We start from the raw sequence: 20,194 nt of genomic DNA, 5'->3' as shown, positions 1-20,194 counted from the left end.
AATCCACTGAAGCAGAGCTTCCCAGCACGTGTCTTCATTCCAGCCCTTTGCTGACTCTACAGCTTCAAACCTAGCAAGATTTCTGAGCATCCCAGATTCATGTGATGTAAATTTTTTAATTCCCTTCTAGCTAAATGCAGGACATGTCATTTTTTAAATGTGTCGGTCCATTTTGGTTTATCTAAATATGTCTATTCAAATAAATAATTATCAGCTACTTTATGGCATTTAAATTTGACTTATTTTCCAAATGAAAATTATTCTCTATCTGTGGAAAGTTGGAATCTGAGACAAGAAATGCTCCTGAAGCCATTAGTGTGCATCCTAAATAAAACTGGCCTGTTTTTGCTACAATGAGCAGTGGAAAAAGAAAGTCCATTAGATGGAAATATTGTCTTTCTAAAACTAGCAGATTTTTATTTCTGTGATGTCTAAGCACTGCAATTCTCAGCAGAAAATTGCACTGGAACAGTGGGTGGTTCTGAATTGCTGGAAACTTTACAATGGCTTTTATGTTTAAACATCGTTTAGCAGCTGTTAAAGGTCAGCACAAATCCAGTACTTTATCAGTATAAATGAAGTCTACAACTGCCAAGAAAAAAATGCATTAAATAACGCAGTGATTATCATCTTGAATTTTTTTTCCCTTCAAAAGTGAAAAGGACCTCTTAAGGGGTTCTATTTTTCTCTTCCTTATTTCAAATTGACAAAGTGAAACACTAATTAAATTATTTATATCAGAAATTTACTTATGAGGATGATACATTTTGTACACAAAGCAAGTGAAACATCTGACACACCGTATAGTGCCAGGTGCAGTTAAGAAAGTGTAATAGAAGTTGGCATCTAGAAGCTAAAAAACCCAACAAACTTGCTGCAATATTTCATTATCAATTTTATTTCCTACCATACACCAAATGTACAGCACAGAACACAATTTTGTTGTTTTGATGTAAGAAATATTAATTGTATGAAGAAACAGTATACAAACTACTCCAAATTAAAAAAATGCATACATCATTGCTCTTTACAAAAGGTCTAATTTACAGTATAGCTCATCAATGCATTTAAACGCAGAAAGAAAAAAGAAAAAAAAAAAGAAGAAAAACAGAAAGAAAAACAGTGCACATTACAAAACACATCAAATACAAGGGAGGCAAATAAATACAAACATACTTCACAGAACATCCTGAGCAAACAACCAAACACAGATAAATTAACCTGAAGCCATAGTAAATCATAATAATAAATACATAGGTCAGTAAGAGATTTTTTTTTACTTAAATAAAATATATAACAAATTTGTTAAAATCTTTAGTAAATTAAATTTTAGTCTTTGTAATGAGTGAACTCATTTTGTATGCATTTAACAAGTATAACAAATGTTTGCTTTTTGTGTTTTTAGCAAGAACAGTAACTTTAATAGCAAATTTTTGTTTGGTGTTCTCCTATTTATATTAGACAGCACATATGGTAGCTTTTGAAAAATCAATTTAAAAATAAACACAGCTCCTAAGAACACACATTTTCCCCTGTCTAAACTAAGATCAGAGAGTTGAATCAACCCCCCAACAAAAAGCAAGCCCCACCTAATGCAGAACAGTGACCACAGTGCATGAGAGTTGAATCACTTCTGAATAGTACTTTTGTGCAGGAACAGTAATAATATAATTGTATATGTCAAGCCTGTGAATGCCATCATATTCAATCTAAATATAAATGCGGCTAATAAAAATAAACACTTTCATTATAGCACGGAAAAATTAAACACACGCTAGATCCATGTATACATTTACACTGAGGCACATATGCACATGAGGTGTGTGTGCATACAAAAAAGGCAGTTTAGCTGGTTGTTTATACCTTTTTCTTAAAAAAAATAAATATAAAAAAAACTTCTGAAACAATGCTTAATTACTTACAATCCCTGAAATAGACATTGCCTCTGTTATAGCAACCGCTAGTTTCTGACGGATTCAGAAGTTCCACACCCAGGCTAACCGGATACCGAGGCGCACGCCCGCGCCTCTGCGCAAGTGCTCGTCTGTCCACACCTCCACCTGTCTGTCTGCTCTGTAGCACTTGGGACTCCACCAGAAGACTGGTGACAAATTCAGTATCAGCCTAGTCTTAGTGAAGAAGGATGGGAGAAACCAGTCACGGTGTTGCTACCGTTCATTCAAAGGGACGAGCGACCACCGTGGTGCCAGAGGGGTGTTGTTGTTGCCCTCCAGACCGCTGCCTTCTCAGCTGCCATCACCTTCAAGCCAATATTAAATGCCATTTCAGGGGAGATGTGTTCGACTCATTATGTACAAAGCCTTTAGCTTGGGATGTGTTTGCGTTTTTTTTAACCCAAATCCATTGCAATACTGGTCACTTGCTTAAAACCTCAACGTCTCATACTAAAAAAGTACCAGTACCTACCTAATTACCCTTCTTGTTTTGAGATCTTTGTCATTTCCCTCCATGAGCTAACTCTGAACGAAAACTGCAGTGGTAAAATAAATCTGAAGTTCTCTTGAAACATTTTAAATAATCATTCTCATAGGCTAAATCACACAGCCAAGTCAAGTGCTTTGCTGATTGCTATATTTCATTATTGCTAACATATTCTTTAACACACTGTTTTCCAGCATACTGTGCTTTTAAGAGCCCAAGTTCCCCACTAGTGGGCACCATTTATCTTCTCATTCCATGCATCTTCACATCTCATGTTACTGCAAACCTATTTCTGATACAAAGCCATTATAAAAAAGCAGGATGTGAGGAAAATAAAACTAGAACCACGGTTCAGTCATTTGTTACTTTCATAGGTTTTTTTTTTCTTCCTGTACAAACCCAGCAAGTTATTTAATTTACAGTATAGCTTTCAGTCTATTTAAAATCCCATTGGAAAATAAATTAATAAACACATTTGTAAAAATATGGCAGGCCGCAAAAATGCTGTTAAAAGATAAAAAAAACAACTCTTTGATTAGAAATAAATAAAAAATATAAAAAATAGTCGCACACACTTTTTACATTCACTTTACAAAAACTGAGTGCAAAAGAAGAAAAAAAAAGAAATTGTACTGAAATAAATACAATATACTAACAGAGTGCATTGCTGTTAATACAAATAGTCTGTTGTGGTTTTATTCTTTTTTTTTTATGTCAGCTGGGAAAAAATTAGTGCAATGTTGCAATTGTAAATGCAGCATGGCAACCTACACCCCTTAGCAGTACATGAACTCCTAACAGATCCATCTGGAGTTTACTGCTGTTAAGTAATTTCTGTTGCCCAGCAGCTTTCACATCCTACACATGGATGCCCTTCACTGCCTGTTTGATACTTTCCAGCAGAGCTTTGCATTCGGGGGAATAGTCCCGTTCCAGATTGCTGTACATGTCTGTGAGTGTATTTACATATGCTTCGAAATTCTGCTCACTGATTGGCCCCTAAATGGAGACAAAACAGATTATAATTGTAGGAGGTAAAATTAAGGCCAAAAAAACCCAAACACCCAACCCCAAAGCATGTCAAAGGAGCGATATGGCAACTGAGGAGAAGTCATAAACAGGGCAGCCATCCAAATTAATGGAGGGTTTGTGGAAATTACAGGAGTTGAGTGTCCTGGGGAATCCACACTCTCTCCAAGCAAGAAAAGGGAGTCAGTGATACTATGGTTACTGTAAGCTTTTTTTTTTTTTTTTTTGCCAATTTTACTCTGAGATTGTGACTGACATTCCCCTTAACTGTCCTTTCTTAATCTTCCAGTGGCATTTGGAAAGGGGACTGGAAACACCACCACCTCTGTGCCTCTGTGGATTTGGCCTGTGTTTGAGAATAAGATGTGAAATTTTTGAGGAGATAGATCTTGGTTTTCTCCAGAAAAATCATCTATATGAAACAGGTTATAGTTTTGATCTGGGAGCTGAGTAAATAAGGATTCTCATTAGAGTGAAGTTTTCACTCTTTGTGCAGGGTAGGTGTTCGGACAGGGAGGTTTGAGGGAAAAGCCTGCCTTGCATGGTGCAGTACAGGGCAGAGATACCAGGGCTGGCTCATTCCTGAAAGCAATTGCACCTACTACCACACAGACTTCACAATTCTGCATCTCTGCAAAGCAAATCAGCCTAAAAGTGCTCTCTGCTCATGCAGCTCCAGTGCTCCTGTCGGTCCCTGAGCTTGCTCATCTGCTTCAAGTGCTACCAAGACAGTCTCAAAAGAAGTTGACCTGCTGGCTGTAATCTTACCATCTGCGGAAGCTGAATGTCAGCGAGACTGGAGATAAGGGCTTGGCTTAAGCCAGCTAACTCCTTCAACAGGCTCTCGTTGTTCTGCTCTATGAGTTTGTTCTCTTCTTCTATTGTTTTCAAATTGCTCTCCATAGATGTAATCTAAAAGAGACAGGCAGGCACAAACACAGACAGACAAACCCTTGGCAGCATTGTTACTGCAGTTTGGACCCAAAATATTAGCTGGCTGATTAAGAGAGAGGCCATGAAGGATCTGAAACTTAGCTTTGCTTTTCTTGGGAGACATAACTTCTCCACAGAACATTGAGAGCAAAGAAGAGGTTGTTTTTGCTCTGAAACTATGGACTTTGCTGCTGGTTCATGGAGAAACCTTGTGGCAGCAAGGCACTAGAAAGTGCCCCAGAGTGGGAGGGGGGAATTGGGCTTGGAGAGGAAGGTCAGTGTGGAGCTGGGATGGAGAGTGTGGCCTCAGGGCTGGCGGAGGGAAGGAGAAAGGAGGTTGATGTTTACATTGCTGTCCTGCTCTTACAGCATCCCTGCTGCTCGACCACAATAGCAAGGGCACGGGTATTAGCTGTTGTGCTACTTTCCCGCCCTGCTCCTGGGTGAACTTTGGGTTGGCTGGGATTAGCAACGGGCCTGGTGCTGGGAACAATAAGAAAAAATAGAGTGGAAAGAAAACTGGGAGGCTAAGCACATATCACAAAGATGATCTCTGACCAACGGAATGGAAAGGAGGGTTTTAAACAGCAGGAAAAAGCAGTCAAGGTAGAAAAAATGGTATCTTCTTGAAGTGAGATCTCTGGGATATACTCAGGTCTGAAAGCTTAGATGGGAAAAGCAGTGCTGGAAAAACAAAGCCAGGGGCAAACAAAACCAGGAGGGAACGGCAGGGTCTGGTTCCCTTCTGCCCCACTCCTTGTCCCCAGAGCAGAGAGCTCGGCAGGGTAGAACCAAGGGCTGCCATCCCTGTGCCCTGCCACAGCTCCCCAAGGCACTGACAGGTGTAGTCATATCCACGATTGTCCTGCCCACCCTATCTTTATTAGTATGCACCTCTTTGCACTAATTAATTGCCTCCTGCTTGTGGCCACTTTACTTCCTTTGCTCACACACAGTCACACAGCAAAACTCCCCAGTGAGAGAAACTTCTTTTTGTGTGCCTGTCATCCACTACAACCTCTCCTCTGGAGGGTGTTCATAGCAGTCTAACAGCTGGCTGGGGTAGAGTAAAAGAAGGTAGGACATTTATGGCTTCTGCTCTACTTGAGTTCAGGCTTTGCTGATCAAACTGCTTTCACCAGGGCGAAAGTCTGGGGAGAAGAAATCTGAGTGCATAAACTGGGCCGTCTCCATGCAAATAGCACATCGCTCACCAGAGAGAACCAAGTGTCCTGAGACAGTGAGCACAGCCCCCTGCAATGCAGTTTGGGCTGGATATCCACACAACTGCTGGGGTGTGAAGGCAGATTTGTTTAGATCCAGCACAGGTGGCACAGGCTTCTACCTTGTTTAGACCATACACGCAGTGGTTATTGCAAAAAGAGCATGAGTCAGCACTGCTCATTCCAATGTGGTGCAAATACAGGGGGGTATGGTTACACTCAGTTTGGTTTAGATCAGTCTAGACTTATATTCAGTTCACAGATTTCATTTTATTTCACTCTTATTCTGAAAATTCTGAAGCTTCTGCTCATGCTTTTACCCAGTCTGCCCAGGTTAACTTCCAGGTGCATATGGGAGTGTGAAGGGATGAAGCTATACAACTCATTCCATAGAACCACTATCAGCATATTAAAGCTAACTTAATCTCTCCAGTATACAGAATAATGAAAGAGTTGGAGTTTTCCATAACTCCCTACTTTTTGTTACACAAATTAGCAAAAGGTATCCATTCTTTACCAGCTGTTGCCTGGAGGCAAAATTCAAACTGTTTGAATAATTGACAGTGGGTGAACTAAACTAGGAAAATTTTCTTAGGTACACATAAGAACTCATTAAATTCAGCTCTCATTAAGACTTGGAATGGATTTGTAAGAGGTATTATCATCCCTAAATCTCAAGTCATAGGACCTCCATGGTTTGGTAAGCAAATGTTTGGTCAACAAAGGGAAATGAATGTTTTGTTTGGTAAGTATATTTTATTTCTGCTTGCTACAATTAGCTACAAACTGCCCTGAATTTATCATTCACCAGATCTTTAAGACAATACCTGCTGCTTATTTACAGAAAGCGAAAAAACAAGAGCTTGGAAAACAAGTGCAGAGGAGACTAGCTATTTTTAAACATAGCATTAACATAGCATTTAATTTATTTATTGTGTTTAAACATAGCGTAAGAAAAGGTTTCACATTTATGGCATACCTGAGTTTGAAGTTTCATCATATCAGCTTCAATTTTTAGATTGGATTCATTCAATTCTTTTATTTCCTCATCCAAGTGTCTTATTTCTTCATCACTCTCAATACCTGTAAATAGTTGAAAATAGCAATATCAGATTTAAAGTGTCCACATGTAGATGGATGTATGAGTAACAAGCTGCATTACCTATTGCTTAACCATAGGAAAATAAGCTTTTCAACAAATTATTGATCCTTAAATTGTCTTATAGTTTGATTTTGATGTCAAAATTCTTTCCTATCTGTTAAACATCTACATGAGCTGAAACATAGATGGGGCTATCTTAATCCTCATTTTTTCACAATTTCTTTCTTTTTCATTGCGTCATGCAACTACAAGCTGGAGGGTACAGAAAGGAAAAATTGCCCAGAAAGAGGAAAGTTTATCATAAAACGTGAGGAGATATTGATGGTGCTTGGGTGTGTTTGTTTGTATGTTTGTTTTAAAAGGAATGCAGCAGCAACCCTTCTTTTTCAGGAAACACACCAGGGCAACATCTTCCCTAGTATTAGTGCTGAACTGTTGACTCATCTGTACCTGTTTCTGATCTTGCAAGAATCTCTGTAGGGGCAAGCTCCTGTGCAGAATAGCTTCAGTAAGCACAGCCTTAATTATATCTGATAAATAGTGAAATTTAAATAACAGAAAAGGGTGAAATTTTCAGAAAGTTAACAAGTATTACAGATAAAAGAAAAAAGAAAAAAAAAAAAAAAAAAAAAAAAAAAAAAAAAAAAAAAAAAAAGGAAGCCAGTCTTTTTCATCCCATCAAGTTAGATAGCAAAGAAAAAAAAAAAAAAAAAAGCTTCCATTCCCTAATGAAAGCCTTGTTCTGGAAAATACTGAGCCGTAGCAGCTGCTGGCAATACATCTGCCTGTTTCTGCTTAGTATCACTCTCAGAACTCAACTCTGCCTGAAGATTTGTGCCACTGTTGTTACTGCTTTAAAACCTAGAAATGAGTCTTCTCGGCAGCCAGCTTGGGAAATCTGTAAGCAGTAATGCAACCGTTTTCCTCAGCAGTTGGAGGCAAAAGACAAAATTTCCTGAATCCTGGCACAATGCCCAACTTGCTAAAGCACATTGTATAAGTAGGGAGGCTCCTACACATTTCCTCCTGCAACTCTTTGGTAATTATTGCTTTGCACTTAGGTTAGCTAAATTGCACGAGCACTGCATAGATACTAAACCGTGTAGGAATGAAGTTTGAGAGATGAGTTAATTTCTGCCCACAATATTTCTTCCTTCTTACCTTATTCATCAGATGGCTAAGTCCTCCTGATCTGTAACTAATTGTTTATTAATAAAAACAATATTGAAAGCATACCCAAATAAAAAAATTATGCTCTGTGACAAGAGCATATCCTCAGTGTTGAGTTATCAAGATGTAAATGAGGATAATTTTATAATCTCTCATGCAAATATTTTTGTTAGTCAAGATTTTTTATTGCTAGAGACAACTGAAAGTAGTGAGAATTAATGCCAGAATGGCATAAAGGGGCACAAGTATAAATGGGAGTCAGGGCCCTTCTATCTGAATAAATGTCATCGTTTTTTACAGATCTCCTTACCGCCACTTGCTTTAAGCTTGATAGTCATTAATTCTTCCGAAATTTTGCCCTTTTTTATGGTTTGTGCATTCAGAGGACAACCAGACAGGCTGAAACGGATAGGAAAAAAAACATTAGCACCCACTTGAAAATGGCAACAATCCTTTCAGGCAATATTATCATGCACTTGGACAGACCTCTGTACCTAAGGTCACATCAGTATCTCCATTATAGCATGGCTTCGGGGAATGACATAACTCATAAAGAGTCATTTAGCTGTATATTCCAGCTTGAAAACTGGCACAGAAATCTCAATCTATGAGTAAACAACTCTTAAGCATATTTCAGAATAATCAAAATTGCAGTAGCAGCTACTGTTGAGCTGTATGAAGATGCATTTACAGAATTCTTAAAGTTCTTAATGTTCTTAAAGAACATTTACAAACTGTTTTTATCAAGGGATTTTGCTCCAAAGGAGAGGAGAGTATGGTCCTTTAAAATGGCAAGTTTACTATCCTAAAAAAAATTAGTTAATGGGATGATGTCCACAGTGCACAATTATTGTATCACTTCGTTGATGCATAATAATGATCAATATAATAATAACTCTGGATATACCCTATAGGCTGTAATAGCTTTTTTGAATGGTTCTATTATATAGTCAGTTTGCTTTTTTAACCACTGTTCACATTAAATTACATTTTGCTATTTCAAAGCTTACAATTTCATCAGCTAGTAATTATCTGAGGCAATTTTTATAACCCACTAAAGGGCTAAGAGGAATTGCATTGTCTTAATACTATCTTTATAAATAACAAAGAAGAAATACCCATATGCTGAAGAACTGGCAGTAGGATTTGTTTTTAGGTGTAGCCGAGTAAGGAGTGAGGGAAAATTTTGTTCCACAGGAAAATGGTTGATGTGTGTGTGTGTATATGTGTATTGGGGGGGGGGAGGGGGGGAGTGGGTGTCGTAAAAATTTTTTTAAAAAAAGAATCCTAACATACATGGCATTTCCACATAGAAAAAAAAGCCAACAAAGCAGCAGCAAAACCTAAGCTTTCATTAGCTTTGCTAAAAAGCTATATAGGGAAAGAAGCTAGTTCTTCAATTCTAAATTTCTGCTTATTATCTCTACCCAGAGTAGATAGCGAACTGGGAGATTGTTTGATAGCCATGAGTTACTTGTTAGGTTTCAAATGTCCTAGGAGAGGATATCAAAAGTTATATTTGCTATGTCATTTTAACTAACATGATCTTGAGAGTGACCTAGTCTTATGTAGGACAAGAATCATCTGTACTATGAATTGCTACCAGTTAACATACAGATTTTTCTACTTGCTTAATTAGCAACAATTTACAGTAGTGTCCAAATGAAAAGACTTTTAGATGAGATGTAGGAAATAAAATTAGGATAACACTGGACTCTGACTGAAATTTTTTTAATTGCCTTGAACGTTTCTTGTTTTGGAGAAGTTGGCTCAAAGTGTTAGGAAGAAAGCAAAGGAGGTAGAGAATGTAGACTTAATGACTGTTAAAGACAGAAAACCAAACTTGCCAATCAGATGCTGATTTTTTTTAATTCATTATGGTCAGATTATTATTTTTCACAGTGAAAGATGATGTTCGTTGTTGTTAGTTATATGTGTGACTCCTTCTCAGTAAGGATAATTTTCTTTGTGAAATTGGTATAACTTTGAACTTCTTTAATCCATATGAGTGTTACATGCTTATTGTTTTTTCTTTGTGTAACTTTAGCTGTTTAAATGCAAAGTTTATGAGTACAAATTTTCCACTGGTAGGAAGATGAAAGATGAATGACTCTTGACTAAAGCTTTTTTGGTGACAATTCCATGATATTTCTCTTTTTTTTGGATGATATGCAGATACAACTCCATATTTCCCTAGGAAAGAACTCTACTTAATTCTAAAATGCATAGGCACTGTGCTAATCTGAACACCTTGGAAAGTCATGCTTCAATGGGAACATAGGAAAAGACATAAAAGTTTAAGTTTCTCAAAGTAATCCTGTTTTGTATTACTTTAGCTGCAATGTTGTTACTCAAAAACTTCAGCACAATTTATTCTGACTCTAAACTCACACCTTGCCAATTCAAAGTGGAATGTTAAGGAAAAATGAAAAGAGAAAACACAAAGTTATACCTTCTGTGGGTGACAAAAACATTATTAACATGACCCAGCCCGTTGCAGCCTGGCAAAGGACAGTGTGGCAGCTCTTGTTTGTTCAGTTTCCAGGATAGTGAAGACCCATTGACAGGACTCTCCTTCTGTCTCTTGGCAGCCAAAGGACAACCAGAAGCAGTGCGGTGAGAAGTGTATTTACCTGATATGTGACCTTGGCCATCACAGCCTATCACTGGACATCTACGGAAACACAGCAAAAGAACCCTCATTTTCACTGGAGAGAGCAGGCAAAGATGGTCTCAAAAAATTCTGAGAAAATCATCCTGGCTGCCTTTGCTACTTTGCTTTAATGGAGTAAGGCTTGGTCCCTGGTGGCACCCTGTATCAGAGCATCCAATTCTTTTCAGGCTGGGTTATGGGGGTTCAGCTGATCTTAAAATAAGGCAATTTAAAATACAGTTGTAGAGACTAAGAAAATATGGAATTCATTTAGGTAGTATTTTACCAGAAAAGGAAATTGAAATTCTATCATGGTCAATAAATCACACTTCTTCAAGTGTATGGAAGTCAACACTGTCTCCTTTCTATCTCAGTTTCTGGTATGAAGCAGAGGGAGTAGGTTTCTTTAACTGGAAAACTTGCATGGGAACCCATGCAAATACTTGCAAAGAAAGGATAGGGTATTTTTTGTGCTGCCCTGTCAGTGTTATGAGGTTTTGCATGTATCCTTAGGAAGTATTAAGACAAAATTCCATGCAACTAAGTCTTCACTTTTTATTCTGGCAGTTATAATTTACAAATTTTAACAGAATGTGCATTCAAGCCAGGAGTGTAGTGACTCTCTAATGAGTTTCTAGTTTTCACTATAAGGGAAATTTTCATTCATAGAGAAAAGACATGAGACTTACAAATATTTAAGTTCTCTGGAACATATTTTGAATGTGTCACTGATTTAATTAGCTGACATGTTTCACCTCAGTCAGTAATAATTCTCCTTCATTTTGCCAAATTTTTCAACCAATTGGCACTTGCATAGCACTCTTTAAAATAATTGGAGCAATGCAAGCAGATACAGCAATCCTTCCTCACTGTTCAGTCTCGCAGATACAGCAATCCTTCCTCACTGTTCAGTCTCCTAGGTGATGGACTCCACCAGCTCCACCAGAAGCAGAAACACTTGGTTTAGTTCCAGCTCTGGGCACTATTCTCACATAGTTGAGTTTAGCTGGGGCTTCTCCCTGTGATTCCTCAAGTCCTGAACTCTTACAGGCCATTCCCCCCCCTCCACTGGTGGTGGTCCCCTGCATCTGTACTCACTTAAGTTCAGGGTCTTCTTTTTCTTCCTTGGTAGGAGTGACTTTGATACCTCCTTTCCTGGCACGAGGACAGCCAGACAAGCTGAAAGAAGCACATAGAATAAGAGCCACCTCTTTCTGCTGAGGGCCCTGTGCACTGCAGCCCCATGTGATGGAGTGGTTGTTACCTTCTGTGTGATGCATAGTTCCCTGTCACATGGCCAGAGCCGTCACAGCCAGGTGTTGGGCACCTATGGAATAATGCAGGAAACTTACAAAATACAGTCACAAAGATACAGATTAAATAATGTGTACAGTCTATATTTTGTCTAGAGTGGAAGAAAGAACAGCAGAGCTTTAGCTGAATAACTAAACCTACCTCTCACTGTTCGATTGCTTTTTTTTTTTTTTTTTTTTTTTTTTTTTTAAATAAGCAGACTCCCTTTTTTGGGGAGGGATTTTTTTTAAATAGAGTTTTAATCAGGAATGTGAAATATATCGTATATGATGTGTAGATTTAATTAGTTTATATCAATGTTTGCATCAAATATTTTTCCTTGTCCAGAATCAACATTACAAAGAGAAGAAAAAAAGCAGCTTGATATAGATCTATCTGTAAATTTGCTGTTACATGTTTGTTTGTTAGTGGTATGATGCTTTCAGGTAGAGATATAAATAAGCACTTTGCCAGTATTTACAGAAGGGAAAATGAAAGCAGAGAAGCAGTTTTACTTTTGGGCATCAGTAGACAATAGCTGAAATTTGAATTTAATAATTTGTGTATTCTAGCACTGTAAAGCATACCACAGGACCATCTCTTTCGAGCTTGGGATTCAGTTGAGTGTTCAGCTGAACAATTGGATTATGCTTATTTCTCATAGTTAAGGGGTTTCTCTGTGTATGTATGACAAACAAGCCTTTTGAAGTATGAAAGTATAATACTGAAACATCCATACAATAAAAAGAAAAAACCCTGCCTGTTACTGTGCTTTTGCCCGCAGTCAGGCAGGGGGTGGTTCTTGCTTGCTGTGACCCAAAAGCTAACATGGGTCAGGAGGTATTTCCACTGACTCCTCTGGAGTTTGGAGCAGGACCTCACTGGTAACATCTTCCATCTCAGAAGTACAAGGATTTTATTTTTTCTTCAGTTTTTCTTTTTTCTTCTTTTTTTTTTTTTTTTTTTTTTGAGACGCTTGTATATTTGTGGGGTGGTTTGGTTTGAGGTTTTTTCACAGAATATAAGCATACTTCAGCAAACAGAGCTCCAAAAAACATTTGCCTTACAAGTTATGCCAGCCTTTTCTATGTTTCTATATTCTACAACACAAAGTTCTTATACTAAGCAACCTTAAGGGACCTTGAAATGCTATTATTTTTACAGAGTATCAGAATTACATAAGGAGTTTTGCCAAATAACGTACTGAACAATTAAGGAAGCTTGCAGGGTTCAATGTGCTCTTAAGGGTCTTAGCTCTTACTGGATCTTTCCTGAGTCAAAGAGATTCGTGGTTTCATCTAGTCTTTGGTAGGCTGCCATGGAAAACACCTACAAATATAATTGTAATAGCACATCTGAGTGTGCAGGTGCATCTCTTCACAGAATATTTAAAACTAGTTTTCTGCGAACAATTAATTTGTCAAAAAATCTGACTTCTTTTGGACATGAACAAATTTATGCATTGATTCAAGTAGAATTCAGCAAATAATTTCAAATGAAGAAAGGGGTGACTTTTTTTTTAAGATAGTGTCAAAACATTTCATGACGACGCTTAATGAACAAAATATTTTTGGCAGAATGACTTGCCTCACACTGACAGCAAAGGTAAAGGTGGGCGTTTGCAGACTGCCAGGATATGCTTGACTGTGTAAAACTAAATGCTGACCTGTTTAAGTGTGGGGCAAGGACTGGGCACAATGTCATGTGGAGCAGGCAGCAAGGGCAGATGTCTGGAGAGTATGAATGCTCACAAGTAAATCCAGAACACCTGCCAAAAACTAAGGAAATTATTTTGGCTACTTGTTTTATCAGATGATCACAGATGGAAGGGCTCCCTGCATAGACTGGAGGTGGACTTTAATTCAAGAAAAGCTCTTTGTGTGAGACGTTCAACTATGAAAGTCTGGGAGTTGTGAATATACTTAAAAAGGACACTGAACTAAATTTTATCACCCCATCTGTATTTACCACTTCCGGCAGCAGACAGATTTCCAGCTGGATTGGAGTCCAAGCTGTTCTGGAGGTCACTGAAGATTTGAGGCTGAATCAGTACTAATGAAACTGCAAAAGGATATTTCAGGTGGGCTACTGACAAATAAGTAAATGGCTTCATTAGCAAGACTAAATCTTGACCACTGGGTTGGGTTTTCTAAATATTGTTTATATCTTTGTATGGATTGTGAAATTCCGGAACACAAAATACACCAAAAATCTATTGCCTTGCAATCAGTAATGTTGTGGAAGTTCATCAGCTTTTAAGTGGTGTTTGGGCTGGTATCCCAGTTTAGGGAGTCACCCTCTATAATGGATTCCTGTGCAGAGTCAAGAAAATAAGATTTACATTGAAGGGCCAGAGGTCTCAGGACACCAAATTAAGAGATGTCAACCCTCAGGTTGGTGTAGGTTACAAGTTCTTTTCCAATTCTTCCAAATTTGTTATTCAAAACGAAATCTCTCAGTGATTTCACATATATATTCTTGTAAATGGGCATTGAGTACCTCCTATTTTGTCCTATTCTCCAAGAGGATTGCTTTGTGTTTAGGAAGATAAACTACAACTGCATGTAAAATTTAAGCACTGAGCTGCATGTTTAGGAGCACTTCTGGTACATTTTCTCCCTCAAAAGCTCAGCAGAGGTGTTAGAAATGAACTGTACTTAAGGCAAGCCCATAGAGGTCAGCTGAGAAAACCATTTTCTGAAATTTGTTATACTGCCTGTGGATTATAAACCAGTATCATTGTTTAATGTGGAACCCATGTAGAAAATTTGTTCAAATCTCTCCTAAAAAATTGACACTTAACTACTGCAAAAACTAGTCTAAGGATAGGACTGACCACATATTCCTAAAAGTTTCTGAATTTTAAGTAAATACCTCTCTAAAAAACACATTTAAAATTATTTAAGTCTTGAAAAGCAATCTCTTTGATTAAATAGGATATTAGCCACAATTATGCCTTTTAGCTTTAAAATCTGACTCATCATCAAACTTACTATGTTTTAAATTGACCACCTCAGATTGTTCTGAGAAGCAAGAATCCTCATATAGAAATTTTCTTGAATCTGAATCGCAGGCCCATTTTCTGAGCAGATCTTCCTTATTTCCAAACTGTGGATCACATGGAAGCCTTGTATCTTTGCTGGCATAGAGTTTCATAATTCAAGCCAAAATCTTATCTTGATTCTGGCAAATTAAACATGAATAACATTTGGAAAAAATACACAGCTTTTTCATATTCATGTCTAACTACATGAGGGTACTTTCCTGGCCTGATTCTATGAGCGTTTATGCCCTCTGCTCACATAGCAATGTAAAAATTAACTATTGATATCACTATATCAGCAAAAGCATGTATGCAGCATTTTGGAATAAGATTTAATTTAGACAGAAGCAGAGTTTTGTTCAAAATATCACCTGAACTATGTTTGCAGGAACCTAAATTAAGGTGCTACATTTGTGAAAAATAATTTTATTTAGCCTTTTTTCCTTTTGCGAATTGTCTGTGAACAGATTTTGATTTTTGCTCTTTTTCTAGTTAATTGAAATTAAATGCTAACTGCGTTATGCAACATATTTCTGTCTGTGAAATGTCCATGAACTTTGACTTTGTCTTTCACAACTCACTTATTATACATGGCATACAGTGTGCAGTTTGTCATTTAAGTCATATGCTGTTGCTCCTCTTTCCTTATGGCATGACCAAAACTCTAGAAGCTTTAGTGGAAAAATAACCATATTGGTATGCAAATTTACTTATTCACACATGAATGGGGCGGGGGGGGGTGATGCATGAGGAGCAACTATTCAAAATATTTGTGTGAGTGTCTTTGTATGGCAGAAAGCCAATAAAAGCAGGGACAAATATATATGACTCAGCAAATGACTTCAAATTCGTCAGCAATTTTGCAAGTCAGTTCCTTGCTAACCATTCTGCTCTTTTCAAACAAACTAAACCTAAATTTTATACCTTTGAGAACCAGAGATGTCAGAAAATGAAGCATTGTGCCAATGTGCCAGTTTACCTACTGGCTTTGCAAACTGCTTTGGACAGCTGCCTGTATAAATGGTCTTACTTTGCTATTTTGCTGCATGTCCTGTACATTCAGCTTCATAGCTACCATCAGTTCAGCATTTCAATTATAACTTAAGTTGTAAGGCTGGGGAATAAGACCACTAACGTTTGATCTGGGGAAGCCAAACACTGCACCAAGCCTAAATGTAGTCACTTCTGCTATTAATACCATTAGAAAAGGAAAAGAGTACCATGATCAGACTTTATTTTCTTCTATCTGGACTAGGGATGAACTTAAAGGACAGAAAGGACAGTCACGGGGTTCTCCCCTTTTTGCACGCATTCATGAGTTTTTCCAAGCCATCTATTATGGGATCCAATTTACAAGTTGCAGAGGGAAAGCTATGAAAGAACTCTAATTATCCTTCCCTTTTCCCCACATCCTTATTGACAAAGCCAATTCAATAACTAGATGACTGGTTGCCAGTGCCTCTCTTGACTACAGATTTTTGAAATATTCATATGTCCCTATACATCTGTCTATATAGCAAAGCCTGCACAGCCCTTTTGTAAGTGACATTTCATGGTGAGAATTATGCCAGCACAAAATCATACGACTTGATGTCTGCTTCAGTGACATTAAACACATAGTATAGGATAGTGAATAATAAAAGAGGATTTACAGGTATTCTGGTCTCATTTTTAAATTTATTCTAACTAGATTTATTTCTATCTAAATAATTCCAATTATTCTATCTGGATCAGTTGCCAGATCAGTCTTACATATTAGATATTTTCTATTCTTCTCGGATTCAGAAATACTGAGAAAATGGCATCTTTCTTAGTGTTTACGATTTTTGTCCCCCCCAGGTCCTGATTAATTAATGAAAATGAAGGGGTACAAGAATGAAGAAGGAAAAATGGAGAAAAGTAAATTTTATTTCACTCAGAAGCTTTCAAACCGATTCACTACATTTTTCGGACAAAGGTTTGATACCACTCAGAGCAATTCAAATCTACAACTTCAATAACATAGGGAACATATTTGTTAAAGATAAAAAACAATAACATTTGTGCTATTGTCAATACTTACTTGAGCTCCTGAGAGTTAGCAGCCATAAGGGATTTTAATGTCTTGTCAGCTAATGGGCACCCAGAAACACTGAAAAGAAAACCTGATGTGAAATATTTTACTGAACCAAACCATTTATTTTTATCTAAAACAGCAACGTCCAGACAATCTATGATTTATATTTGTTAAAATTATACTCTCAAATATTATTCTTGGCAAAGAAGGACCAGACAACATAAGGCTGTGGTTCTTAAATCACTAAAAAAAGGCTTTCTACCCCCTGCAAAGTTTGCTATGGGGGGACAGTGGTACACAGAATCCATCCTTTTTGTTTTTTATATGCAGGACAGCTAGAGGATCTGGTCCATGTGATTCGTAGAAAGCAGAAAAAACTTCCATTCTGCTCCCAAGGGAAAAGCAGGAAATTATTGTTTCAACACCTAGGTTGACAGTAGGTTATTTTGAGGAAAATATTTAATATCCTCAGGTTATAATTTCAAAGCCATTCATAGAGAGGTATGCAGAAACCTCATTTATAACCACATTCAACAGCATCTGTATAGAGACTGCTTGTACACTCAGGAAAATGCAAACTTCACTAAATGACTTATCTGCAGGTCTCCAGCTGAGAAATGCAGCTACAGTAATAAGCATATGCTGCTTAGCTGGCTCAGTATATTAAGTCCAGACCTTCACAAATATAACAAAACCAGAAAAAACAGCCACATTTCTCTGTGGATTATTTTCTGCAAATTGCTTTTAAATACTTATCCATGGTTAGTACAAAAAGGTTCAAAGATGACAAGCGCTAGAAGTAGCTCTATTTCCTGTTTTAGGCTTCCTGTTGTTTCTTACCTGCGGTGTGAAGCATAGTTTCCTGTTACATGACCGCTGCCATCACATCCTGGAGTTGGACAGCTACGCAAAGAAGAAGGAATGAGAAATTAGAGTATATATAATACACCACATAGCTCACCATACTCTGCAGTTAATTATGTAATGTTCCTTGGGATAATCACGTTCAGCATTACACACTGTCACAACAATGCAAAAATCTAGAAAAAATTCACTTCTGTTTTTTAATTATTACTTGAAGCACAGAGGGAAAGAGTTTCTCCTGTTTCCAAAATGCAAATAATTCAAACCGTTATTTTTTAAGCTGTGTAGGGTCACTTTTGCATAGGTATTTTGCTTACAAAGTGGGTTCTTAAAAAAACTTTTATTATTGGCACAAAATTTTCACAGCAATTCATAAATGTTGGAACTGAAGTTTCTGATAACATACTGGAGGCCAGAGAACAGTGATATTTAAAATAATTCCTTTCACTTCTGGCTAAAATAAGGCAACTTTTTTAGAAACATATTCAATATTATTTACTGATAAAAGTGAGAAATGTGTTAGGGTCGCTTGCAGAACAGAAAGCATGTCAGTGTCACACATCTGAAGTTCCAAAAGAGAACCAAACTTTCTCAAGCTGTTTCTCAGCGGAACTGAGAAGTGATAAAAAGGTGGTGGTTGTGGTTTGGGAATGGTACTCTGCAGATCAGTGTTCCCACCAAGACTCTCCAAACCACAGGCTGCTTGCTCGCCCCCCCTTCCTCCTTCCCCTGTGGCAGGTTGGAGAGTAGAATTGGAGGCACAAAAGGTGAAAGCCACATCTTGAGATAAGAACAATTTACTGCAAATAGCAATGAGATAACAGAATGAATGGTAACAGCAAAAATATCCCTAAGTGCACAAGATAGGTAAATGATTGCTCAGAACAGAACTGGTGTTACACAACCACTCCCTTTGCCAAACTTACTTGACTGGGAGGAAAGCCTTCTCCCTGGGTGAGGTTATAGAATAACCCCCAGGTCCCAGCCACCCCACCTCCTGGCAACTGCCAAATTTAACCCTGTCTTGGGTGGAACCAAGACAGTGGTGTACGTTTAACAGAACAGATATACTCATTTAAACAAAGAGATGGAGGTATGCTCATCCTGGAGAAGACGTTACAGCTTCTCTTTTCCCTCAGCCCTTCTTTAGTTGTAACACTGTAGTTATTTATCCAACTGGGATACAGTCCTCTTCAAAAGGGTAAAGATACCAAGAAATGCAACTTCTGCATGGAGGGGGAGGTGAATTCAATATACATTTTATAGTACTTTAAAACACTCTAAACCCAACCCTGTGGAGTTGCCTCAAAAAAGCTGGTTTTCTCTCACTGGGAATATGGATTAAAAGGACAAGCAGATGCTGCATAAAAACTATTAGCTAGTGCTCCATGCTAATGAAAAAGGGGTGCCTGCAATGCTCGCCTGGCTATTTTCTCTGAGCTGGCAGAATGCTAGGAAGTTTTTCAAATCTGTAAAAAAGCCTTAGGAAGATATCAGCCTCATTTTCACAGTTCATTTCAACCTGAGCGATGCTGTTATGGCCAACAGAATTAACATGGAGAAATAGAAAGCACATGCTAGATGGTTGTATTCATACAGTAGTTCGCTCCAGCTGCGCTAACCACGTTCAAAATTTTTTCTTTTCAAATGCCTATGTCATTTTAAAAGCTTCCTCATGATGGAGCCAGCTGTACTGTATTGTTCGGTAAAATATCTGAGCTCGGTGAGATCATAGGAACGTAATCGGATCCCTATATTTCCCATGTATTCTTCTGATGAATTAAAACAATTCCTTATTTAAATTTTTGGCACAATTGCATTTTAGATACCTGGTTTTAGATACTGTTTGAATATAGTAGAGTACAACCACTCGAAGCTCATCATTGCCCTAGTAAATACTTCGGTGTTATTATTTAGGAGAGTAGAAAAGTGTATTACAGGTATCTGAAAACAGGTCAGTATCACAAAGGAATAAATATTACAAAAGAAAAGCCATTAGTCTTCAGCAAATAAACTCTCAGTGATTTTTGTACACATTTGTTTTAGAAGAAGAAGCAAAACAACCTGACCTGTAGCAATTTAGGTCATGAACTACGACTGCAGATATAATGTGGTGAGTAGACAACATGCAGACTGCATGACATGAGGGGAAAGAATTGCTCTTCACAGCAGTTTGCCCTGGGGAAATGTAAATTCTAGAGACAGCTCTAACTGCTTCAATGCTACTGAGTCTGGAGAGCAGGACACAAGTTGGGGGGATGTGACTAGTTTGTTTATGGGTGAGCCTGCAGTGATATGTTATGGGCTATCACCACTAAGTGATATGGACCACACTTGTTCAGAGAGACCTGCTCTGGCTTGGGACAAAGAGAAAGGTGCTATAAAT

General features: G+C 37.8%; 1 protein-coding gene across 1 annotated transcript in view; it reads right to left on the bottom strand.

Annotated features, from left to right (window-relative positions):
- Nucleotides 1-837: 837 nt before the first annotated feature.
- Nucleotides 838-20,194, bottom strand: part of ST18 (ST18 C2H2C-type zinc finger transcription factor) — a 168,594-nt gene continuing 149,237 nt past the window's right edge. The window contains exons 15-23 of the mRNA XM_066183414.1: nucleotides 17,785-17,847; nucleotides 16,951-17,019; nucleotides 11,817-11,879; nucleotides 11,651-11,731; nucleotides 10,352-10,573; nucleotides 8,210-8,298; nucleotides 6,607-6,710; nucleotides 4,240-4,383; nucleotides 838-3,441 (exon numbers count right to left, since the gene is read on the bottom strand). Of these exons, the coding sequence (XP_066039511.1) occupies nucleotides 3,301-3,441; nucleotides 4,240-4,383; nucleotides 6,607-6,710; nucleotides 8,210-8,298; nucleotides 10,352-10,573; nucleotides 11,651-11,731; nucleotides 11,817-11,879; nucleotides 16,951-17,019; nucleotides 17,785-17,847 (976 nt within the window). The 3' untranslated portion in view covers nucleotides 838-3,300. The remainder of the gene's footprint in view (nucleotides 3,442-4,239; nucleotides 4,384-6,606; nucleotides 6,711-8,209; nucleotides 8,299-10,351; nucleotides 10,574-11,650; nucleotides 11,732-11,816; nucleotides 11,880-16,950; nucleotides 17,020-17,784; nucleotides 17,848-20,194) is intronic.

The sequence above is a fragment of the Chamaea fasciata genome, unplaced genomic scaffold, assembly GCF_029207755.1.
Source record: "Chamaea fasciata isolate MVZ Bird 193981 ecotype frontalis unplaced genomic scaffold, bChaFas1.0.hap1 SCAF_1, whole genome shotgun sequence".
NCBI classification, from domain to species: Eukaryota; Metazoa; Chordata; class Aves; order Passeriformes; family Sylviidae; genus Chamaea; species Chamaea fasciata.
This window is presented reverse-complemented; position numbering and strand designations above follow the sequence as displayed.